Genomic DNA, 27,022 nt, shown 5'->3' on the forward strand with positions numbered 1-27,022 from the left:
TTAAACGACGAAGAAAACGTAGTGATGGTATTCTTTTGTCGGTGTTGTACGGAAATTCAGATTTACTGACGGAGTCAGGTCTGGCAAACGCTGAGACTTTTTCAAACTATGTCAACGAATTCTACCCTACGTGTACTATTACAAATACTTGTCCCAATCACAACGAAATATCAACCATAGAATCTGTGCATGTGACTGCGGAAACTGTTCTTCCATTGATCATTAACCTCAAACTTTGTAAGATATAGGCCCTGATGGTATACATCCACGACCGCTGTCATCTCTTGAGGACATTATTTCAAGACCACTCGCAAACCACTTCAACATGTCCCTTTCACTTGCCCAACCCCCTAAAGATTGGAAAGACGCTATAATCAGTCCTATATTTAAGGATGGTTAGAGACAGATCGTTTCTAACTACGGGCCTGTCAGTCTAACCAGGGCAGTCGTTAGGTTACTTGAAAAGACAATTCGGTCGAGTGACTAAGTCACATGGATTCACACAGTCTGTTAACTTCTGAGCAACATGTGTTCCATAACATGCGTTCATGCCTGACTAACTTACTTTTGCGAGAGAGGATTAGACAGCAGCCCTAGATAACAATCTGTCTGTCAGCATATTTATGAAGCATTTAACAAGGTTTCACACTTAGGTCTTATTCAGAAGCTCTCGAGTCTCGGAATAACAGGCACTGTACAGGAATGTATAGGAAACTTCTTATATGACCCCAGACAGAAAGTGAGGGTCAATTGAATGCCATCCGAATGGAAGCCGATCAAAAGTGGTGTACCTCAAGGGTCCATCCCAGGTCCTTTACTCTTTCTTCTCTACACTAATGAACTACAGCTATTGCCTAAGTCGTTGACATTATTGTTTGCGGACGATTTAAAATCTGGAGAACAAAAAAGTGAGGCTGATTATTTTAATCTTCAAGCTGACTTAGACGGATTAGTTAGATAAGCTCGAGGTCGGGGTTTAGTGCTAGGAAGAGATTGCTCATGCACATCGGTCACGGTAATAGTTACCACTATACTATTGATGATGCATCTCTTCCACGCATTCAGGACTACAAGGACTTAGGAGTAATAATAAGTCGCCACTCGAAAACAACTACGGATTGCAACGCAACTACTGCCAGGGGTAGTCGTGCAGTATGGTCACTTCGCCGAGCATCCAAGTGCTTTGACGAGATGTTTCAAATTTTTTATTCCACCTATGTAAGACCACACTTAGAGTACTGTATCCAAGGAGCTAGCCCATGTCTGATAAAGGATACCAACTCACTTCAGCGTGTTCAGCGTGTGAGAACAAAATTAGTGAAGGGTCTTTCTAAACTCTCTTACGATGAGCACTTAAGACGCCTAAACTTTTCCCCTCGTTTTATCATAGGACGCCAGGTGACCTTGTACTGACATTTCGCATCTTTAATTACGACTTGGGTGTTAAAATGTCCTATCTTTTCGCTCCATCCAGAAATAATTTTCTCCGAGGTTATAAGAAGAAGGTTCACAAACCGCGATCTAATAAACTTAAAGTGGGGTCCTGTTTTTATCATCAGATTTCAGATTTGTGTAGTAAGGACAGAAGGCCTACGGCCTATGTTATTCCTTTTCTAGTATGCTTCTGTGAGTGTCCAGTCTTCTCTTGAAAGAGTCAATTGAAGGTGCGGACACCACTGCTTCAGGCAGCAGGTTCCAAGTATTGATGACGCGGTGTAAAAACCTGTATTCCACGGGTATTTTGTTCGTTCTTGGCTTTTCTACTCGCCTGCTATGTCCTCTAAGGTGTCCCGATCTAATGGGAAGAGAGAGAATAAGTTAGGTCCGAAATCATTTATCAGTATTCTGTACATCAAAATTAGATCTCCCCTTAGTCAGTGATAGGACAGAGTAAAGAGGTTCAGTTTTTCAAGCCGCTCTTTATATGATAAACCCCGGAGTTCCGGAATTGCACGCGTAGCTGCCCTCTGTATCTTTTCTAGTATGTCTGAGTCACCTTTTAAACAGGGGCTTGCAGCCTGAACACAGTTCTCTAACTTAGTTCTCACTAAGGATGTGTATAATGTGGTGAACATGGTAGTATCAAGCTTAGTGAATGTCCTTTTTAAAGCCCAGAGGGTTCGAAACCCCTTAACTGCGACCTCCCGGCAATGGGCCGTCGTCTTAAGATCATTGCTCACTGTCACCCCTAGGTCCTTATGAGACCGAGTGGTCAATGTCTGAAACGTCTAACCCGAACAAGTGGCATCAGCCCCATCATTGAACATTTTTAAGGGGAAGCTGGACCTTTACTGGAAGGCACACTATTAGGATTAACACAGGTCCACCAACCTACTATCCTTAACACTGAAGACTGAAGACCTCGGTTTTTGGTGTATGCGTTACACTTGCATGTTGCTTCTTGTTTTGTGCTTGTTGTGTATAATTCGTCATAGTTGTTTACGACTTTGTAGCATCATAATTTACTTTTATAAAAAATTGCATTTAAGATTCACAGTTTGGGGTGCTTTCAAATGCTTTTCAGTCTTCAGTAACAAGGATAGGAAGTCTATCGACCTACATTAATCCTTGCAGTTTGTAACACTGTGGAGGCCCGATCTCGTTTTGAATATATCGACAGAAGGTGCTAATATTACGTGTTCTGGTATGTAGTTCCAGTAATTCACTACTCTGTGCGATAAACAGAACTCCAGACGTAGACGATTTGATCTCGGTTTTTGAACTTTGTCCCCTCAAATGATCAGTCCTAGACAGAAGGAAAAGATGAGACATATTAATACAAAGGTCGTCGTTCAGCATACGATAAGCTAATATTAGATCACCTATTATTCTACGGTAAGATAATGGAAATAAGTTAAGTCGTCTCAATCTGTCTTCATAAGATAGGTCATAGTAGTACTAAACCAACCGAAAGACATGACCATCACAGCCAAATTAAGTTGATTCTTTTAAACATAATATTTCCCAGTACTGACTTTCTCGAAAAGTGTGGTTTGCAATTTTCTGCGTCTTGTAACCCTAGTATAATGTTATTTGTTCCATGACCATGAGTTCATTTAGTCCTAGGTTTTTCGTGCCATTGCTACACACAAGCGGAACCCCCCCCCCCAAATAGTGTTTTGAACATCTATGTCTACAGTTCTTTCATGATATTGGTTCTTAAATGGTTTATCCTAGTTTAGCCGAATATGTCATAATACGTTGCTAAATCTATGGTTTCTTTTGCTTTAATCATTAGCTATAAAAACAGGCGATAACTATTCATCGTCATTAGTATAACTAAGTTTCGTGGTAGTGCTTTATTCAAATCTATTTAGTTTGTTGAACTGCATTTAAAGTTAAACACTTTCTGCTTAGGGCTCGAGATAGTTGTAATTATTAGTTGACTTGACTTAAAATCGGCTGAAGAGGTACATATACGTTTTTTTATTGATCTAAAAGTCAAGTCTAGTTTGTTTGTGTCTTCTTTTACTCGGTCCCATTTATTCTGTTTGACTGATAATTTCCGTTAACTGTTGTGAATCGTAGCAGTATGGAGATTTGGATTAGTTTTTGCAATGTTTTTAACTGACTGACTGAATAAATGGTGATGAGCTCAAATAATGGCGTATTCATGATTACCAGTCCTTTCCAAACACTTGGACAGAAATTAAACAGTAAATGACGAGTAATAATAACAGAAGTACTTATTCCAAATGAATAAGATTTATTATTTCTTTTGATCAACGTCAAATAAAACTGTTGTATGTGAAAAAATACCCATCGATTGTCTGCTTTATCCATTGGTAGTGATTTACTTGGTAGGGTTGATCGCTTCACTTATCATGGAAGTCTCACAAACTTCAATGGGTGGACGACCAGTAAACTCCGTCTGTTTTTTCTTTTTTGAATTGTTACTTCAGCTATATACTTATATCTAGTTTATCTCTCCTGAACATCACCGTGGATCTGATGAAGCTACTTTAAACCTAAATCAACTCACTTTGTCCATTTCGGTTGTTATTCACTTGTCTGCGACTCGTCATGTGTTTAAAAGTACTGTCAAGATAATAGTTATACTGTAGTATAATGAGGAATCGTCTTTTTTTGTAGGACAGTCATATCACTTATGTTGGTGTTAGAATAAAAAAGAAACCATTTTCACGGTCGTAAAGAAGGATAGTATTTATTCTCTGATAACCCTAGGATAATCTAAATTTATAAATATGTTATGGGTATAAACCGTCCTTGAAGACTTACAAAACATTTTAAGTGTAAATGACTTAATGTAATTTACCAGGAATGTGTGAGTAATTTAATGTTACTACTTTCTTCGTAGGTACTCTTACCTACAATGAAGTTTTACTTATATTTCAGCACATGCTTTCTCAGACGAATAATTCCATATCATACCCTACAACTACCAATAACTCAATCACAATTCTTTATGGTAGTCAAACGGGCAACGCTCAGTCGTTAGCTGAGTTGCTCGCTCTCCAATCATATCGAATTTTCGATCAGGAATGTGTCAAATCTAATTTAGAACGTCTCCCTATTATTCATCTACTATCAATGGATGACTACACACCTGTATCACGACTTGCGAAGGAAAAAGGTGTGGTGATATTCGTTTGTTCCACTACAGGTCATGGTGTTCCTCCAGATAATATGTCACTATTTTGGAAAAAAATAATGAATCGAGCTTTGATTCCAGGTCGTTCGCTCCCACCAGATTTACATTTTGCTGTCCTTGGACTTGGTGATTCTTCTTATCCTATGTTCAACTTTGTCGCTAAGAAGCTTTATCGTCGTTTGCTTCAACTTGGCGCCACTCCACTTTGCACAGAAATTAGACGTGACCAAGAATATGAAGAAAGTGAAAATTCAAGTCTTGGGTTAGCTGATGAACAGTCCGAGTTAGGTATAAATGAGGTTTTGCGCTGTTGGATTCCAGCTCTTTGGGACAGCGTTATAAAGTTCTTTGGCGTTCCGACTTCAGAACGATTATCACAATTTATTAGTTGGGACAACTTGAAAAATCCTGATTTTGTGTTTAGTTTATGGCCTAAATACGATGTCGTTTGTTCCAGCTTAGTGCACAATCCCAGTTTACAATCCACAAGTGAAAGTAATTTGCTATATCAGCTTGTCAAGCAAGTCGAACTTGACAATGCGCATTCGTTCATGTCTAATCCAATCCCAACTAATGCTCAATGGTTTCAGGTGGTACGTTGTAAACGTGTTACTAGTGCGGACCATTTCCAGGATACGCGACTATTGGAATTGTCTTATAAAGTGAGTTTTACTTAATTATTTTAGTTTTGTAGCAATATCTGTTGCGTCAGATTGACCAACATCCACTTGTTGGAAATGTTTCATGGGAAAATGTTATATGCAGCTAGGTACATTATTAAATGCAAACTTAAGTGGCAATTGATGACGATGATTCATGTGATAACCTATAACAAGCACTCTAGATTCTCAAGAGAGTGTATTTGAAAAGAAAACAGATATAAATGAAAATATCCCGTCATTATGTACTTAAAGAGTTCCTTATGGATACCCAGTTACTTCTTACCTGGTCAATGTAACCATGATATCAATCATTATAGTGCTATTGAATTTTCCTGGTTCAACATTAATGAAGTCTGAGTCAGTCAGTCGGCTACAACGTAGAACCGAGCACATATATACGTCGGTCCAAGTTGCCACACCTCATTAGCATAACAAGATGACCACTAAATTCACAGAAGTAGTTACTTCGATGGTGGCAATATACAAAAGAAATATTGCATATAAGGATATAGCACAGGAAGAAAGAATTAATTGGTAGAAAGAAAGATATGAAACAATTTTAATCTCTTAGTTTAAGGGAAGACAGAGAGTGTATACACCTACGCCATTGTGATCGATTTTGAGTCATGTCAACCCGAGTCTTCAACCACTGGTTACGATAGTCACACGGACCCCAACCAAGCAGTCTGAATCTACCAACATGGCTAAGACTAGGAGTTAGTGACTTTAAGGACTGATGCCACATTTTGGTCTGGTCGCCCCTAACTTTCTTCCAGCCGTCTCCAACACTAGTCACCATTGCGCATTGTGGTAATCGATGTTCAGGCATACGTAACACGTGGACCAACCATCTCAGTCGATGAATATTCACAACCTCGTCAACTGATTTACCATCATTCCCCAATAACTTGAGCCTAACCTCACTATTACTTATCTGGTGATCCCAGCAGATGCGAGCAATATTTCTAAGACATCTGTGGTCAAATTCTAGTAACTTACGAATATCTTCTACTCTTAATGGCCACGTTTAGCATCCGTAAAGTAGAAGGGAATGAACTGCAGTGATACACGGAGGGACTTTCCCTATGCATCTGTTAAACGAGTCGATAACCCCTTCATCAATTTTTCCATAATAAATAATGTTTAGTGTATATTAGAACGTTGATTAAAACTTGTATTATGTTTATTCATCACTACTAGTGCACCTATCGTCTTGCTATCAATACTTACCTTTACTTATTATGTTCAGTGATATAATGTATTTAATTTTTTGTTATTGACTCATAAACTGCCTTGATCAGTTTACTATTTTTCATATGTTGATATAAATATCATTGCATATCAAAGCCTGATGATGACCAAAGTGAAAACATCATCGTTTGCTTATGTGTTATTCTAAGTTAACAAGTAATGTAAAAATTTTGATAAGAATTCGGATCTTGGTATAACAATACTTAAGATCAATCCGACTTGTGGATTGAAGATTCTTCAGCCAATCAATGTCTGACAATTCAGGGTATTCTTGTGACAGAGTTTATGTACACCAGTATGGTTGCTGACATCACTATACTTATGTTGTTTTCATTATATCGGCGATGTATGTGGTTTATCAAGATTTGTTATGTATTTATTATCTTTGTGGTATACCGATGTACTTAGGACACCTCGTCAAGATTCCAAAGAAAGGAGATCTGAGCAAATGTGAAAACTACAGAGGCATTACACTACTGTCAATACCAGGGAAAGTCTTCAACAGATTGTTACTGAACCGGATGAAGGATGCAGTAGACGCCCAACTTCGAGATCAACAAGCTGGATTCCGTAAGGATCGGTCGTGCACAGACCAAATTGCAACACTACGGATCATCGTCGAACAATCAGTTGAGTGGAACTCATCACTATACATCAACTTCATTGATTATGAAAAGGCATTCGACAGTGTAGATAGGAGGACATTATGGAAACTTCTTCGACACTACGGAGTTCCTGAGAAGATTGTCAATATTATCCGGAACTCATACGACGGACTACAGTGCAAAGTATTGCATGGAGGACAGCTGACAGATGCATTCCAAGTAAGGACCGGAGTCAGACAAGGCTGTTTACTCTCTCCCTTCCTCTTTCTTCTGGTGGTCGACTGGATTATGAAGACCTCGACATCTGAAGGAAAACACGGAATACAATGGACAGCTCAGAACCAATTAGACGATTTGGACTTCGCAGATGACCTAGCCCTCCTATCACGTACACACGAACAGATGCAGATGAAGACAGCCGGTGTAGCAGCAGTCTCTGCATCAGTAGGCCTCAGCATACACAAAGGGAAAACTAAGGTCCTCAAATTCAAAGCGGAGAACAGCAATCCAATCACACTTGATGGCGAAACTCTGGAAGATGTAGAGTCCTTCACATACCTGGGAAGCATCATCGATGAACAAGGACGACCTGATGCAGATGTACAGGCAAGGGTTGGAAAAGCAAAGGTCGCATTCCTACAATTGAAGAACATATGGAACTCAAAACAACTTTCAACCAATATCAAAGTGAGAATCTTCAATACGAACGTCAAGGCAGTTCTACTGTATGGAGCTGAAACTTGGAGAACTACAACAACCACAATCAAGAAAGTACAAGTATTTATAAATAGCTGTCTACGCAAGATACTCAACATCCATTGGCCGGATACCATCAGCAATAGCCTTCTGTGGGAGAGAACAAACCAACTTACAGCTGAAGAAGAAATTAGGAAAAGACGATGGAAATGGATAGGACATACATTGCGCAAATCGTCAAACTGCATCACGAGACAAGCCCTAACTTGGAATCCTGAAGGGAAGCGAAAAAGAGGAAGGCCAAAGAACACATTGCGTCGGATAATAGAAGCAGATATGAAAAGGATGAATTACAACTGGACGGAGCTAGAAAGGATTGCCAAGGACAGGGTTGGATGGAGAATGCTGGTGAGCGGCCTATGCTCCTTCACGAGGAGTAACAGGTGTAAGTAAGTAAGTAAGTATACCGATGTACTTACTTACGCCTGTTACACCTCGTGGAGGAGCGTTAGCTGACCACCATGGTTCTTCATCATACTCTGTTCTGGACAATCCTTTCCAGTTGCCATTCATCCTTTTGATATCTGCTTCCAATTCCTGAAGTCCGCTTGTAGCTCTTCTAGAGTTACTTCCGGTCCCAAGCCCGGGTAAATGAGGAGGGTTGGGCATGGGGTAAATAAACCCATCCCGTAGAAAACAACCTTCCTAAAAATTGCTAACCATAGTAAACAATCTAAACTATTCAAACTCTATCCTCCGAGTTGAACTATCTTTATCCAGAAGAATTATGACACCTCATGGTGAAAGCCGAGATTCTTCGGAAGTCAAGAGACCGATGCCTCTTCTAACAACCAGAGCAACAATTACTATAAGTACATGCAATGTCCGGACAGTGTGGGAGACCGGGTGGACCAGACAAATGGTCACGGAAATGAGGAGATACCAATTGGCAGTACTCGGAATCAGCGAAACCCATTGAACCCAAGCTAAACAGCAAAGGTTAGATACGAGAGAGATGCTAACATACTCCGGTCACAAAGAGAAGAAATGCTCCACGCATTCATGAGGTTGCTCTGGTGCTGTCCAAAAAAGCCCAACGAGCACTTAGTGGATGGGAATCACCGCTCCAGAATCATCAAACCATGGTTTAAAACAAAGAACCAGGGAATCACAATCGATGTTATCCAATGTTATGCGCCCACTAATGATAGCAATAACGACGATAAAGACCAACTTCACGAGGGGCTGCAATCGATCATTATGAAGTGCTCAGCAAACGACCTGACCATCCAGGTGGGAGACCTAAACACCAAAGTCGGAGTGGACAACCCCGGATATGAAGATATCATGAGACGCCGTGCACTGACTGGAGGAAGGAAGAAGAATAGTGAAAGATTTACAAATCTCTATGCATTAAAAAATTGGGTATAGGCGGCAAAATATTCCCCACAAACGCATATACAAAGCTACATGGGTCTCACTGGACTACACGGAGTACGAGATAGATCGTATTTGTATCCGTAAAAAAATCAGGTCAATAGAAGACATGAGGACCAAAAGAGGAGCTGACATAGCTTCAGATCACCACCTGATAATTGCCAAGAAGAAACTGAAGCTAAAGAAGCACTGGACAACTGGACAAACTTAACCAATTCAAGATAACTATCAACATCAGGTTCTAAGCATTACAAGATTTTAAAGAAGAAGAAAATCTACTATGGGGGACAATTGGAAAGGGATCAAGGAAGCACTAACTTCAACGTATCACGAGGTTCTGGGTCACAAGTAGCATCATCATAAGGAATGGGTCTCTATGGAAACCCTGGACAAGATTCAAGAAAGGAAGAATACAAAGACAACAATTAACAACAGCCGAACAAGAGCAGGGAAAGTCAAGGCATAAGTTGGATACATAGAAGCAAACAAACGAGTGAAGAAGAGTATTAGAGTTGGCAAACGGAAATACGTGGAAGACCTAACAACGACAGCCGGAAAAGCTGTAACAGAAGGAAATATTAAACAACTATATGACACAACGAAGAAACCGATAGAGAAATATAGTAAATCAGAGAGGTCGGTCAGGAACAAAGAATGTGAGCCAATCACTGAAATTCAAGGACAGAGGAACAAATGGGTGGAATACTTAGAGGAACTCTTGAACAGACCAGCTTCACTGAATCCACCGGACATCGAAGTGGCACACACATCTTCCTATAGCTGTCACTCCACCAATGATCGAAGAAATCAGGATGGTCATCAGACAAATCAAGAGTGGGAAAGCAGTTCGATCTGACAATATAGCAGCTGGAGCAATGAAGTCAGATGTAGGAGCAATTGCAAACATGCTCCACGTCCTATTCAGGAAGATTTGCGGGGAAAAACAAGTACCACTGACAGACTGGAAAGAGGGGGCACCTCATCAAGATACCACAGAAAGGAGATCTTCGCAAATGGGAGAACTACAGAGGCATCACACTACTATCGGCGCCAGGAAAGGTTTTCAGCAGATTGCTGCTGAACCAGATAAAAATTCAGTAGACACCCAACTTCGAGATTAACAGACTGGATCCCGTAAGGTTCAGTCGTACACAGACCAAATCGCGACACTACGGATCATCATTAGACAATCAGTTGAATGGAACTCGTCACTGTACTTAAATCTCCTTGACTATTATTAAAAGTCGTCTGGCAGTGTGGGTAGGATAACCTTCTGGAACCTTCTTCGATACTATGGAGTGAGAGTAGCTCAGAAAATCGTCAAAATCTTCCAGAATTCATACGATGGACTACACTGCAAAGTGGTACATAGAGGACAGCTGACAGATGCATTACAAGTGAGGAATAGTATTAAACAAGGCTGATTAATCTTTCCCTCTCTCTTCTGATGGTTGACTGGATTATGAAGACCTCCACATCTCAGGGGAAGCACGGAATACAGTGAACAGTTTAGATGCAACTGGACGATCCAGACTTTGCACATGACCTAGCTCTTCGATCTTATACACACCAACAAATCCAGGTGAATACAGTTAGTGTAGCACTAGCCTCTGCAGCAGTACGACTCAACATTCACAAGGGGAAAAGTAAGGTCATCAAATACAACACGGAGAAAACCAATCCAATCACACTTGATGGAGGAATTCTGGAGATGGAAGCCTATACATACATACATGAGCAGCATCGTCGATAAACAGAGAAGATCTGATGCAGACGTGAAGATCAAGATTAACAAAGTAAGAGCAGCATTCCTACAGTTGAAGAACATATGGAACTCAAAACAACTGTCAACCAATATCAATACGAATATCAAGACAGTTCTACTGTATGGAACTGAAACTTCGAGAACTACTACAATAATCATCAAAATGTACAAATGTTTTTGAACAATTGTCTACGCAAGATACTCCATATCCGTTGGTCAAATACCACCAGTAAGAACCTACTGTGACAGAAAACAAACCAACTTCCAGCTAAATATGAAATTAGGAAATGACGCTAGAGGTGGGTAGGACATATATTGTGGGAGTCATCAAACTGCATCACGAGGCAAGTCCTAACTTGGAATCCTGAAGAAAAAAGGAAAATAGAAAGACCAATGAAAACACCACGTCGGGAACTGGAAACAGATGTCAAAAAGGTGAATAGCAATTGCAAAGGATTGTCCAGGACATTGTTGAATGAAGAATGCTGGTGGGCGGCATGAGGGGTTCAGGCGTAAGGAAGTAAGTAAAATGTGTTCAAGTGTACCGTCTTCTTGTTTGGTTGAGGAAATTTGAGTTTTATATGTGACACGGTGATTAGTCTTCTTAGACTTCAAGCAACTGTCTGCAGTTTTTCCCATTCAATCTCATATTCTTATTCGTATATATACATATGAACAAGTACGTCCTTTAAAAATGTGACTCACTGCATTATTTGACTAAGGATGGCTATTTCATCATATTCATCTGTCCTCTAACGCCGTAGTCGTTATAATAGTTATTATTAGTTATTTAAAACTTTTCTGTAATAGTCGATCTCGTTATTCTTCATTTTCATGGTTTATACAACTATGTTCGGTAGTTAATAACATTTATTGATTTTCTTAGATATTAAAATCATTGTAAGTTATGTTATTTTTTCCTATCTCTTTTAATATACCTAGTATAGTCTGATATCGATTTAAAATCGGATGAATTTCGACTTGGTTCTGTGCTTTATGTCCAGCCTACAAATCGTAAAGAAGATATTTTATCTTTTTTTCAAATAACTCGTTTGAATCCAACTGAACGTGTAAAAATTACTCAATGCCATCCGAATTTTCCTGTACCTCATCTACTCAGTGCATTGGAAGAAAATTACTGCGATGTGTCTATCGCTTGGCTTGCTACATATTATTTTGATTTGAATGCAACTCCACAACAATGTTTCTTTGTTAATTACTGTGCTTTTGCTGTCAATTGTTTGAAACTTTCAAAAAGCCCGGATAGAGCACAACACATAGACAAAGATCGTTTAAAATTAGAAGTTGATCGGTTAACTGATCTAGCTTCAGCTGAAAATTCCGATGATATCGATGATTTATATGATTATGTTTTCCGTCCTTGTCGACGTGTAGTTGAAGTACTTGCAGATTTCCCGGTTACATCAAGTCTCTTAACATCACAGTATATACTTGACATACTTCCTGGGCCGATTCTTGCGCGACCCTATTCAGTGGCGTCTCCTCCACCGAAAATTGAGTTACTTGTTGCTGTGGTAAATTATCGTACACGTTTATCAACACCACGTATTGGAACAGCTTCAAATTACTTAGCTTCTCTTAACCCTGGAGATTGTCTTAGTGGATGGTTTGGTGCTATATCTGGTGGTTTCAACTTCGATAGACTTTTGACACTTTCACCTCCTTCTTGTCTATTGATTGCTACCGGCACTGGTATTGCACCGTTCCACAGCTTTTTGTTACATCAATATAATTCTCTTATGTCTCATTTGAATCATGATATGCTTCCAACAAACGTTCTCTTTTTCGGTTGCCGTTACTCCACAAAAGATTATTATTTTGCTTCAGATTTTAAAATGTTAGAACAAAAGGGTTGGGTAAGGATCATCCCAGCATTTTCCCGCGAAACTACATCTACCGTGTCGCCGTCACGACGTCAGTATGTACAAGACCAATTGAAAAATTATCCAGAAATAGTTTGGTCTATACTGAAATCTCCACAAAGCCATGTATTTATTGTGGGCAATCAAAAAACAATGCCTGATGAAGTACGTGAAGCGTTAGTGTATGCCATTGTCAATGCGAATCACACGGATTCCAGTGGTGCTGAAATATTATTAGATCAAATGGAAACAGAAAATCGCATACAGATTGAATCTTGGGCATAACGATGTCTGTATGGAAAAGTGATTGATAGATATATATTCAATGTAGTCTTGGTCATGCATTTAACTTTGTTTCATATGAATATTGTACAAAGTAAACTATGTTTATTGCGAACACTTTCGGTTTTGATATATTGTGTGTTAGACTATGGTTTTCAGTATCTGGTGAATGTGTCCTACTCAATTAACTTCGAAAACTAGGTTCAGTGTGATATCAGTGTTTAAGTGTTAGCAGGATAGAACCTTGATCAGTGCATTATTGAAACAGGACTAATTCTAAGCATTCTGATTGGTCTATCTTTTATATCAGATTTGTGTCGTTACGGGTGAAAGTATTCCCGAATTCATGTCAAGAAAGTAAAAGGTCTCTGATGCAAAACTATCTTTCAAACCTCATATTTATTCTCAAAATAATCGTAATTCTATCTTTTCACACATATACTTCAGTGATTGAGTTTTCAGTCAAATATGTCAATCCGTCGTAAAAATTACGACCATATGAATTCAATTTTCATAAGCCTCTTCATTAAGTCAGCGTGTACTGGTAGGATGACTTGATCCTTTTTAACCTTTTAAACAACTAGATTCGGACTGTGGATTATATTACTCCGCTTTCTGCAAGATATGACGTTTCTGGATTAATTTTCTTATAGACTCGAGAATATGACTTACTGAAGATTTTCGAGATAGGCTGAAACAGACGTCTATCGATTCCTTGTTTTCGGCGTTTCACTGTTCTACCAAGTCTACAATATCATTTTATTCCCAATAGGTATAAAATTTAAGACAAAGCAACGGACCCCATTAATTTGGTAGTTTCAATGTTCATAAATTATGTAACTCCAAATGCATATTGTATTCAGAACTGTATATCTCAAAATTGACTGATTTCAACCAATAATTGGATTTCTAGATGAAAAAATGTAAGGAGAATCACTGTAAGAAGCATATTTCTTGTTTGGTTTGACATTTTAGAATTTAGTGGTAATACACAGCCTAGTAAATATGTGACAACTCGGAAGCTAGGTTAATGAATAATGTTAGTATAGGGGAGTTGAGGGGATAATATTGTTTTCATTTTGCATCACGAATTGACTATAGCTAGACATAAATTAGAAACAAGAGAGTACTAAACATATGTTTCACTCCAGAAGTACTAGAACAACCCGTTCAAGGATCATTCCAATGGCCTAATACACGTTTGCAGTATATTAACAAAGTTGACATTCAAATATTGACATATGTGTCTGATATTCAATGATTATCTGTGAATTAAACTAAAAATAATACCAATAGTACAGTACATCATAGTCCTAAATTAGTTACAAATTGAATCTTATTAGTTAAAGCTTAAAAATAAAACTGGGATCAATGGTCAGATAGATGAATTAATCTTGTTGGCATTCCATGTCTACACCAAAGAAATGGAAAGCAAAAAATCTTGTCATTTCGCTCCTTTTGTAATTGTAGTTTTTAACGTCAGTATTTACGTCATTCATAACAGCTTTTAATGGATAAAATAACTACCAGAAATATAAAAGCATCAACAGCTTGGCTGTAATTAAATTAACAACATAGTGAAGCAATAATTTTCGAGTGTGTGTACCATGATAAAATGATAACAGTCCGAAAGCAACCATTAAAAATCAAATAGGATTGGACAGTATACTTGTTTCCGTCGCTCATTTTTCACTGGTGCATTACTACGATAGCCTTACATTATATCGAAATCAGATAATTTAGGTCTGGATGTGAGTACAGTGTTTGCGATAATACTGGGTTGGAATATTGTTATATTCATTAGTATTCTATATTTAACATTAAATACTATGAATTTAATCATGTTCTTAGATATATTATTGGCAGAGATATCGACTGTGAATCAATCTTTCTTGTATTTATATTGTGTCAATTAATCCTCTTACAATTTGCTTTTTTTTCAGGTTAATAGCATTTGTACCTATTGTGTAGATGGGTTCACTTAAATGCTTTATCTTAGGATTTCAAGAATTTCTTACAACACCTAGTCGTTTATGGAGAATGCATTATCATTTAACACAGCTCACATCTAGTAATGCACAAAATACCAAAATTCATGAGCATCAACGTGAACGACAAAAACGTTTACAAATTCGAATTCCAAGTTCAGATAGATTAACAAGTATTGCATCACATATTGAACTGCCTGGTTCAAATGTTGAGAAGTTAGCCAAGTCCAATGTTGATTCACCTATTTCACTTCCGAATTTATCTCCATCTTCTTCATCATCATCACCGTCGTCATTGTCAACAACATCAACATCTCAAATAAAACGTTCATCATCAGATTCACAGGGTTTATTGGAACCATTGGCAAGAATGTGGTTGATAAATGTAGGACTGATATTGGTAAGCTGCATATATATAATATACTTCTAGACCTAATAACTAGTAAGAAGTATAAAGGATTTTGGATATTGTCGTATTTTCACAGTTGAAATCTGGAAGCGCTGGATGATCGTTTCAACCTAGTATGGGACTCCTCAAAGGTGCTTATCCACAACCCCGCACTTGGGCATCGAACCCAGGACCTTCTGTCTCGCACACGAATGCTTAATCTTTAGATTAGTAAGCCACCATCCAATGGTGTTAATCTATAAATCCAATCAATCCATAATCTTGCACTTATATATAATTACTCAATATGAGCATATGCTGTATCAGTCAGTCATAGGCTATATAGAGCCTGACACATGTATACATCGATTTGAGTCCCCACACCAGATCAGCATAGTGATACGAAATTGTCAAGACATGTCAGAGTAGTAGAAGCTTTGATACTACAATCATGGTAGGAAAGATTAGTTATAGACAATATGGTTTGAGAAAGAAATAATTTGAGGAATAAAAAATATGAGATGGTTTTTATCGTAGAATTCAAGGGAAAATAACGAGTGAATATATCTACACTATTCTGAACAAAATCATCCAATGTCTCTAGTAATTGGTCACAATTATCTCTCGAACCCTAACCAGGTAGATTGGACCTAACAACACTGATCGGTCGAGTAGTCAATAATATCATTGTACTAATGTTACATTTTTGTTTGACCGCTCCTTGGGTTTACATTGGCTGATTGATTACATCTCATTGAAAAATAATACATGAAATAAGGGAAATTACGAATAAGGTAAAGAAATTTTGTTTTGAGAAATAGGAATTTCTTATATGATCAATACTTTTGAGTGATGCTACATTCACTTAATTTTCTTTCGATTTAATACTCATGACATCACACGATCACGATTATGTAGGATATAATGTTCACTGCATTGTTTAGATATTTTTCGTCATATGATGAACAAGATGTAATTAAATAATTTTCTTAGTCTTTCCTTCTTATATTGTTTCTTTCTTTTGTTATACTGAATTTTAGGTGTTAGCCATAATCTCGTATTTATTTTCCCTAATTCCACTAACCCCATCACTTGGTAAGTAATTATGATGTTTACTTCGAAAATAAAAAAAAGAATTATGTAATATAACGTAGAGAAATCGAATACAGATTTGTGGGCTTCAGTTTGAGTCTTATACAATATGTATGAGGTGAGATTGTATATGCTGTCTGATTGGCATTCTCTCTGTACTAATATATGTGATGTAGCAACTTGATCCGATGCATATATTTGTTGGGTTCTATCGTTGCCTATGGCTAACTGGTTGTCAGATTGGCAAACATTGAACTGAGTAGAACGGAGCTTAAACTGAATACGGAATGGTGAAAATTTTCGAATGTTTCAACCACTAAATACGTTGCGTTTATCTTCCTCTTACCGATGATTTTCACAAAATATGTTTTGTTAAATAAGTCAAGTAATGAAATTAAAGTTATTCTGTACGGTAAACGTTATTTGTATCTCTTTCCTTGGCTTTATGTTGTGTCAAATAGATGCAAATTTAATGTGCAGTCTTATTATGACTGTCTTACTTTACACTTTTGTGTTTCTGATTAATTAGGTTAATCGGTTTGATGGAAATGATCCTTCTAATTATTCACTGATAAATGTGATTTTGAACATAGTGTATAGTGTTTCAAGTTCTATATTTTTTCATTCGATGTTTCGGTAATACGAATACCTTTGTAGGAGAATTACTTGGGGTTTGGTCTTGGTTCGAGTGACGTAAGAATATGTGTTTGATGATTATTAGACCACACTCCGAAGATAATTAAATCCTAATGTGTTGTGTTGAAAAAAAAAGCCTCGTGTTTTAGAAGTGCTACCGGGATCTGTCAAAAAACGCTTATTTATCTATCACTTTTTATCCTGGAAATATGTTCAAATTCCTTCAACTCGAAAAATTTTATTCTTAACGATTGATGCTCAAGTTCATACTATGTAAATGATCAATTCCAAACCGTTTTCGATTAAATCATCACCATCAGTACTGACAACAAATAAACTCTTCTCCGTTAAAATTTATTCTCACAATTGTTGATAATTAGGATCCAGCATAAATCTTAAGTTATGTTCATTGAGCTTCGTCATAGTTGTTTAGTACATAACACAATGCTTTATATACACTTATTGTTTCTTTTTTCACATATCATGAAAATCACATTACGGCATGCATGTTTTATGCGACTATTATTTTGCACTTTTATTTATTTTTGACGATAAATTTCTGTGCTCTTTTAGAGTTGAGCAAATATGAATCCTCGACTTCTAACCACTAAGTTACAGGTTCGAACCTTATTCCACCAACTTAGATTTACACAGCCGTGTAGTGTCGTTAGCCCAGACAATTAGAGTGTGACTTATACCCAGTGAATGAGTTAATGAAAAATAAATTTACTTTGATTTGGGTTTGAGCGCTAACTTCTGTTATATACAATACGTTATTCATATGTATCCACGCTTTGTTTTTTCGTGCTATATTTCTAATTGGTTCTAGGAGACACATAATCATTAGTCGAAGACACTAGTTCATCCTAACTGAAATCAGTGTGTATGAAGTGGATGCACCAAACGTCCAATTTTTCGTAGGTGACAAACGTTATGTGATATAACATCATTACATCTATTATTATCCCGGTTTTGTGGAAATTTGATTTCATAGTTTACACCACAAACTGATTTTATTTAGACAAATATTGAATACGGACTTATTGGTCTTAAGACTAAGCTCTGGCTGCGAAACATGAGGGTTCTGAGTTTGATTTTTAATTAGGTCGTAAATGGGAGCAAATGAACAATCCCAACCGTTCAGTGCTTTCTAGTTCCAATGACTGTTCAACTCAAGTCAACGCGCAGTGTTAATCATAAAGTTACTAAATATATCTTGCTTTTTTGGAACCTGTTTTGATCCCTTTTCGTATTATTATTGTTACTAATTCTCTTCTATATTTCCGTTATTGTTTATGCTCACTCTTTTTAAGCTATGGTATTTTGAATGTTTATGTCATTGTTCGATGTATCAAGTTGTTTTTATCTCTCTGTGGAGGTTGGCTGTTTCCATAAATTTATATCAAACACAAATCTCAATTTAGTATTTTTCTGTCAAAGTTCATATATCTGTAGGTGTGTGGATAAATCGGAGCATGATAAACCCATTTTTAACCCACTTTTCTTATTGTTCTTTGTCAATTACTCTTGAATTCACTATTTTCTTCTCTCTCTGTCAGTATCATGGTTCGAGTCTTCACGTTTCTGTCACTTCGTCCATCGATTATTCTCATGCAGTGTACACATAGCATTGCTTTTATTTATGGAGTTAGTCAATCTTTTGTACTTGAAAGTAAGTATAGTTAAGTTTTATCATTCTCTTATTCCGAAAATGTATCGTCATAATTGGAACCATAGTAAATTAACCAAATTACATTTTTGAGTTTAGTATACCAATCGGATACAGATTGAATGTACGTTGAAGCATTCCTAACTTCCCTTATCAATATATTGGGTACCACTATGAATCACTTTTTGTGCCTATTGCTTAACTCGAATATGATCTAATCGTTAATGATGTGGGGTAAATATAGATCCTACTTCGTATATGTTCTGTCGACAAATCCCGTTAATAACAACATAAATATAAAAAGTCGAATACGAGTGTTTCGGATATTTATGTTTCATAAATTCATTTCGGCAAACAGAAAAATAGCTGAGAAGCAAAGAAAACAGATATACCTACTTAAAATACTACTCATTACAAACATTAATGTAACTCAAAGTAAATAATTCATAGTGCGACAACTAGATAAGCGTCAGACGCATAAACACACACAAAGACAAAGATATTTGGCGGGGGGGGTACGTTTACCGAAGGTTACAACTTCCTATGAAAAGAAAGTAAAAATAGCTCAGTAGTCATATGCCATCCGAGTTGTTAAATTCTGTCCAGAAGTTAAAATAAATCACGTGTAATAACACAGAAGCTGCTACAACCAGTTTCCCCTTGGAATACAGGAATTTAACGAAAACATGACCGTGTTCAAAGGTAAATTGCGCTTCATTTTAATGTATGTGCTAGTGATGTTGTTGATAATAATAATAAAGGCTTCATGATGCAACTATCCAGCTCAAAAACCACAAATCTTTTGAAATTCTGATCTTGGGATACAAATTTTTTAAAATAATTTTGACATAAAATTTCTTTTTATTGTACACAGAAAATATGCGATCGTATAACCTTGTTATCCATGACTAAAGAATATCGGTATATTCAAAGAACTACTACACGATGTTGTATACTTTTTACTGGTTTGTCAAAATTTTCTGCTAATGATCGTTCAAATGTTTTCTTAAACTCTGCAATCGGTGGTACAATCATGGATCGTTTATATACACTAATCTTTTTTATGATATTTCAATTACAAGTAGGTCGGATATTCCAGATTTCAGTGTTTTTTTATTAGTTCCTTTGTGTGTATCTTTTTGATGTCACTGTTTTTATTGGCTGTTAACTCGTTATTAATATGTGACTGATGGCGTTAGTCTCTTCTGACTAATGATTACTATATACGGTATTTTAGCTGAGTGGCTAAAAATAGTACACTTCATTATATCCTACGGATTTCTGTTACCGGCTGTAGAACCTGAAAAGTATGTAGCTATGATAAACTAAGAACCACTTGCAAAATGCTATGTGTGACCAGCCTCGAACATTTGTCCTTTGGACGTTTTGGTCGAGATCACTGTTAGTTCAGTTTATCTTTCGAGTACCTAAAGAAAACGAATCATCATTTCATGGTGTTGGTGACCAGGAAGTAACAACTGACCACATACCTCTTAAAGAATTCGAAATTATCCTGTTCACGATCAAATTCTAGTTAAATAGCTTGACTTCTAGTCATTAATAGGCAGATTTGAATTCAACTCAATCTACTTCAATAAAAGCAGCTGAGTGGTATTCATATCGCTTATGCATACTCACACACAACTAGTGTAACTCAGAACCAGTTTCATAAACCTGTATCTGACTGATTTCTCAGATTAAAATTATTGAAGTGAATACTATACTAATACACTGGACCATTAAAAAGTCACCAAATGAAAAGTCCACATTGTGCCGATCAAAAACCTAATATAACAAGTCCAAGAAATGGTTCTATTTTCTAATGAGTAGATACATATTTATAAATGATTACTTTTGCATGTGATTTAGCCCAATAAATTTCCTCTTTCATTCTCCATCTTCTCACTCAGTAGCCGGTTGGAAGGTTGGGGATAGAGTTTGTGTATCAGTATCAGTCTCGGACACCGTGGGTCATAATAAATATTTTTTTGTTTTTAAAGAGGATTGTTAGACTAATGCTCGATTTATTGCGAGAATTCTTGTGTTGAGTTTGGAAAACTGATCAATAATAGTTATGCAAATTAAATATGGGCATGTAACCGTCTAAAATCTCCGCAAAATCGCATCACTAATGACTAGTTTTTGGATTTGCGACTAAAGAACCTTATGAAAATCTGTTGAAGAGCATATTTTTTGTCCACATACCTTTATTTCAACTCAGTATTAGTTAACTGATATTTTACATGCTGCGGTATTTGAATGTCCTCAGTTCAATCACATGTAATGATGGATACATATTGCAGAAAAATCCAGAATCCAAATGAAAAAGACATTCAGTACTCATTTCTTTTTTCAGTTATCCTCTATCTTGTGTCACTTCTCGATGAAAATTGTTTCTAAGGTCCTAACACAATCACCTCAATAAATATGCCAATACAAAATTTTATATAGAGATTACGGTTTCTGTGTTTACAGTGCGTTTATGTAAGTGTACCTTGTATTTCGTTATCTTCTATGAAATGTGAAACGGTCGGAAAATGCGATATTTTCCAACATTTCCATCATTTAGAAATAGTTTGACTCAAACTCACATTGTTAATGGCTGACTCACAAAAACACTTCAAGATTTTTTCTGTTAATACCAGTATCGTCTGTCGAAGGCACTCGTGGATAAAATACAGTTGTTCTCGACTAGAAGCCTGTTAGTCTGTTAGAGCTGCGAAGTTGGTTTGCTAAACTTTCCTTATTTTCTCAATTATTGGAATCTAGGTTAATGAATAGTTAGATGGTGGAGTAGGGCGGGGTAGGGAGGCAGTAGATAACATCTGCGTTGTGGATGTTCTGTCCTAATAAATCCAGTTCTTCTAACTACATAACGGAGTTTATGCGCAACGATGATATAAGATTGTATAGTTTTAATACTACAATTATTAACATTATTGCACCAAAATTTAACTTGTCAATCTTGCTGATAAAATTCATCATATTCAATGTGATAATTTTGAATACGATTAAGATATCTCATTTTTCCAGTCAGTCACAACACAAAACCGGGTGCGTGCGTATATTGGTTCAAGTTGCTATACCCCATTAGCACAGAGACGAAATCGGTGGTAACAGTATTAGTGGAATAAAAAAGAAATTTTGAGGGATTATGAAGGTTAGAATTTGGGGGAAAACAAACAATGGATTCACCTGCTCCATTGCAAGCGAATTTGAGAGTTGTTGATCCCATATTCAACTGCTTATATCGCCTCCAAATTTTCCACTCTTGAACATCGATTTCTAACTGTATTATTAATTTGTTTTTGTGATTGTCGTTGATTTGTTTTTACGTTTTCTAGTGGAGTTTATTGGCTACATTGTCAGCAAATTACTGGATTGGTCACGTGATCAACGCTTTCTCTGTTGCTTTCTTGTATGCATGTTATGCATTTGAATATCGTTGGCGACAAGTTGCCGGTAATTTAAACGTTTTAGTTTTCTTGAGGTTGTTATCTTCGTACATACGAACTGTTATGAATTGACTGATCTATCAAGACCTTGTTTCTGCCTCTGTCCTCAGCTATTTTCCAGCTTATATTGCTATATGATACGCTGGCTGACATCGTCATTGTAAGTTGGATAAAAAGTTTATCGAGTAAGAGGTTGTTGGCTTGAGTCATGTTGGTAGGTGTAGACTTCCTGATTTTGGGCCTAATCAGCAGTCAGAAAGGTTATGTGATGGCATGACGCAAAACTGGTCTCAATTGTACAGTTTCATTTATTCTCCATCTTCATATTTTAAGTGTAATGTCATTCCACACTCTTCACTGTTTGATCTGATTTGTTCCTTTTAAACTATCTCATGGTCAACTAGGTTTTTTGATGCATTTTTAGTTGGGTCACGTGATTAAGTTGTGCTGTTTAGTTTGTAAAAAGCGTTGGTAGTGTGTAGTTTGCTTCAAAATTAATTTGAAGCTACTTTTTTTAAACTTATGGTTATAGTTGTGAATTTAGATCGGTGGCTCTGTGGTTAGGGTTTTTAACTTTTAGTCCTATATCCATGGTTCGAACCCTATTCCAGCTACTCCAGTCTGAACAATCTGATAGTATCACTATCCTTCACACGAAAAGTACGACTTTTGACCAACCACACAGGTCTGTAGTTGGTAAGTGGGATAATACTATCTTATTGTAGTCAAAATTAGTTTCTCTACTTTAGTACTCATCTTGTTACTCTCTCTCCTCTTGTTGTAATGATGTGAAGTGTACTAGTGTGGACTGATGCATTCTCCTGTCTTTATTCTACATTGAGGATGACTTACGCGGTAAGTAACATTGTATAACACATTATTACAGAGATAAAATTATATGTATTGAAAGAAGAAATTGTCATTGAATAATACCTTTTGTATGTTAATTTTTTAATCGGTCTTCATTATTTCTTGTTCTAAACCTTCATTAGGCACTACCTTTGAAGGATTTTTAGGAAGAATTGTTGATAATTGGACGTATTTCCTCGGATACGGTCTACCACTTGGTTGTGCATCTATTGTATTCCCACATTTTATTGGTTGGGGTGGTGTAATTCTTGCAATAGGTTATCCAGTTCTTGTAATTGGTGCATTAGGTAGTCGTTGGCGTCCATTTGATGTGAATATTAATGTGAAAGATGAATGGAAATTATTTCATTTATTACGTTATTGTTTAATTATTTCACTTCGACCAGCATTATGGGTTTCTAATTTAGTTGTACAAACGACTGCATGGTTTGTTTATCAATTTTGGTTTCGACAAAATTATCCAATTACCAATGATGGAAGTCGTCAATTTTGAATATTTATTAGTATATTCATTGGATTGTTAACTTCAATTTATTTCTAGAGGTTAGATTTTCGGTTGAAGAATCATAAAAAAAAAGTTACATCACATTTTCGATGCATAATAATATATACTTTCAATGACATGATCGTTATGCAAAGATGTTTCAATGTTCATTAATTAATTACTATGTTTAATGAACACTTTTAATTTGAAGCTTGTAACAATTACAAATTGTAATCATTAAAACACCATTCATTATTTTCTAATTCTATTTTGGATTTTATTTTGTTCTCAGATATAATAATGAGTTAAATGAATATAATTTTATTGTTTTGTCACTTTGTCACCACACTGTCTTGTATGTTTATTCACAGTTGAATTTCTAACTCACTTTGGTGCCAAAGCATTTTACTCTTCATTTCGTTCTTTTTTTTTTTTTAAAAAAAGAAGTTTTATTACACGGATCTACATAGGTTTATAATCCTTTTTTTTCAATTGTTAATAGCTGAGTATTAGTATTGTAACAGTAGTAGTAGTAGTAGTGCTTACATAAAGACAGAGAAAGTAAATGATTAACTCATTTACCAGGTATACGATTTCGTATATTTGATTTCGAAAGGCTCTATAATTGTAAGAGCTAGTGATATACTACTACTCAACTGTTTAAATCGAAGTGTAAGTGAAATGGGATTTAAACCCCGTGACCTAGGTATTGAAAATTTAACACCTTAACCTACTGTAACTATCACTCCATGTAAGACATCCCTAAGAAAAAAAAACTGAACTTCTTGACTGTACTTGTTAATATCAGAGAGTGTAATCATCAATAATGTTTAGTTAGTTATATTTTCTATTTGAACATTTTCATTTGTTTAATTGCTTATTATTTTTTAGTTTAATTTTTTGCTTTAATTATTTTTCTTTTGTTTGTTACAAATTTACATCATTTCTTAGTGTGTATGATTTATCCATCATACAGGAATACAACAAGAAGGATAGTAGTAAATCATTTTCCCCTTAAAATAATCGTCAATTCTACTCATTGTAGTCTAATATATAAATATCATGTATATTGATGGAAGAATTATACTCATTTGTATGTGTTTGTGCTTTGTTTTGTTCTGTTGTCAAGGGGATTCTATCCTATATCGTTGAAATCATGTGTAAATCATAATGAGTTGAGCATTATATTTGTATACTGAAAAAAATGTATATTTGTTGTCTTTCGTGTACGTTAGTTTTATATTTCCACCTAATAATTAAAAAATAAATTCATTAAGCCGTATATATGTGTTCTTTAGTTTTTATCTTCATCATATATATGAATCCAGAGGATGGTTACTTTTTTTCTCTGATTGAGATCATAAACCGATTGGTGTTTGACCACCATTGTAAACCTGGAAGCACTGGATGGCCGTTTCATCCTATTGTGAGACTCCTCAGGAGTGTGGATCCACGATCCTGCTCTCTGGATTCAAATACAGGGCCTTCAGTCTCGCGCATGAACGCTGAACCTCTAGAATATTGAGCCGGCATCTACCGATGTTAATGTCTGGCGCGAGACTGAGAGGTCCTGGGCTCAAATCCCGCGAGGCGGGGTCGTGGATCCGCATTGCCGAGGAGTCTCATAATAGGACGAAACGGCCGTCCAGTTCTTTGAGGTTTTCCACGGTGGTCTAGCTTCAGTTGACTCGTGATCTCAACTGTTGAAATTACTACAATCTCCACAAAACCCCTTCTGATATTGTCTATTTGTTCATATTAAAAGATGACATTTTTCTTATTGTGAAAGAAAAATAATGACAAATTTTGATTTTCCAAAAAGATAAATCTCATTAAGGAAATGAAGCCAATTATTACAACTGCGGCACAAAGAGTGATTTCGTTTGAAAAAAATGGTTTTTTTACCCACATATATTATTCTCTAGATATACGAACTTTTAAATTGTTTGTCATTAAATAGCAATGCAACCAAGGGATTCTGGCAGTTTTTCTGAAAATTAATTTGGATTTCGATTGTATAAAATGCATGGTGTACGTAGTTGTGTATAATGTTCCTTGAAAAAAACAGCAAAGTTCCTATTCTTCAGCCGAACCAAGTAGATTTTAAATTTTCGAATAACGATTTCAACCGCCTCATGTTCACATGAAACCTAATATTACTATTCTGTTTCGATCATATATTGAAAAAACGCGTGACGTAACAAAATAGATGACTTATTATTCGCTACTTACTTTCGTAATAATTCATTACGCTTTGAATTAGACTTATAAACGATTGATACAGTGCACGAAACATATGTACATGTTAGCTTGAAAATAATCTAAATCAATGGTACCTAATTTTCCCCATGCCAATTAATTTCATTACCTCGGTTCTGAGCCAAGTTTTGAAATATAGTCATCAGTTTTATGTAAAAGTATACATTAGGGAACAACAACGACAAAGTCACTACAATCAATCCTATGCAAACCAAAGGATGAAATAACAAAGGAAGACAAATCAAACATCATCTACAAAATAAATTGTGCCAACTACGAATAACACTACATCGGACAAAACGGACGTCCCCTCCAACTTCGCCTACATGATTAATTAGCAGTCAAACGCCATTATACTTCCTCACTTATATCAATACACGTGGACAGCTGCGGACACTCGTTCGATTAGAAAAATGTGGAAATCTTGGACAGAGGAAATTCCAAAAACAGCAGGGAATCTTTAGAAGCCTGACACCCAGGTCAATTAGCAATCGATAAGCACATTGAAATCGATCCAATTTATCAATCAATCAGGAAAATTCTACACATATGGGAACAAAAACCAAACCAATGGGAGACAACCAAAACAATGACAAATTTAAGGTCAATAAGAACTAATCAACGTCGAGGTGTACAGAACAAGCTGTGAAACGCATATGGAGAAATTCAAACACCACTTCTTCCTGAAGGTTGTGCTGATGATGTCGTTCAGAAGAACGATGAAAGCTCCACGACTAAACCATCCAGCTCAGAGAACAAAACCCCATCAAAGACGACTTTAATGAGTTTCTCACCTATTTTTAGCCAATCAAAAGACAGTTATTATGAATGAAAAGCTTGTGGAAATTTAAATAATGTTGTCACCGACGTTATGTAATTAATGGATCTTTTGATTTTGTTTTGGTTATTGTGCCTTTAAGTCAAAGGATCAACGACAAAATCGTCCTAATGGACATAGTTTGTTCATCTTTCCGAATTCCTATAAGTA

General features: G+C 36.4%; 1 protein-coding gene across 1 annotated transcript; it reads left to right on the forward strand.

Annotated features, from left to right (window-relative positions):
• The first annotated feature begins 2,316 nt into the window (after positions 1-2,316).
• Positions 2,317-25,206, forward strand: NDOR1 (NADPH-dependent diflavin oxidoreductase 1). The gene is made up of 4 exons (XM_051209900.1): positions 2,317-5,274; positions 11,976-14,116; positions 15,137-15,581; positions 16,610-25,206. Exons 1-2 carry the CDS (start codon positions 4,360-4,362, stop codon positions 13,194-13,196), a joined length of 2,136 nt encoding a protein of 711 aa, XP_051075376.1. The 5' UTR covers positions 2,317-4,359; the 3' UTR covers positions 13,197-14,116; positions 15,137-15,581; positions 16,610-25,206.
• The last annotated feature ends 1,816 nt before the right edge of the window (positions 25,207-27,022 follow it).

Source organism: Schistosoma haematobium, chromosome 1 (genome assembly GCF_000699445.3).
Source record: "Schistosoma haematobium chromosome 1, whole genome shotgun sequence".
Taxonomy (NCBI): domain Eukaryota; kingdom Metazoa; phylum Platyhelminthes; class Trematoda; order Strigeidida; family Schistosomatidae; genus Schistosoma; species Schistosoma haematobium.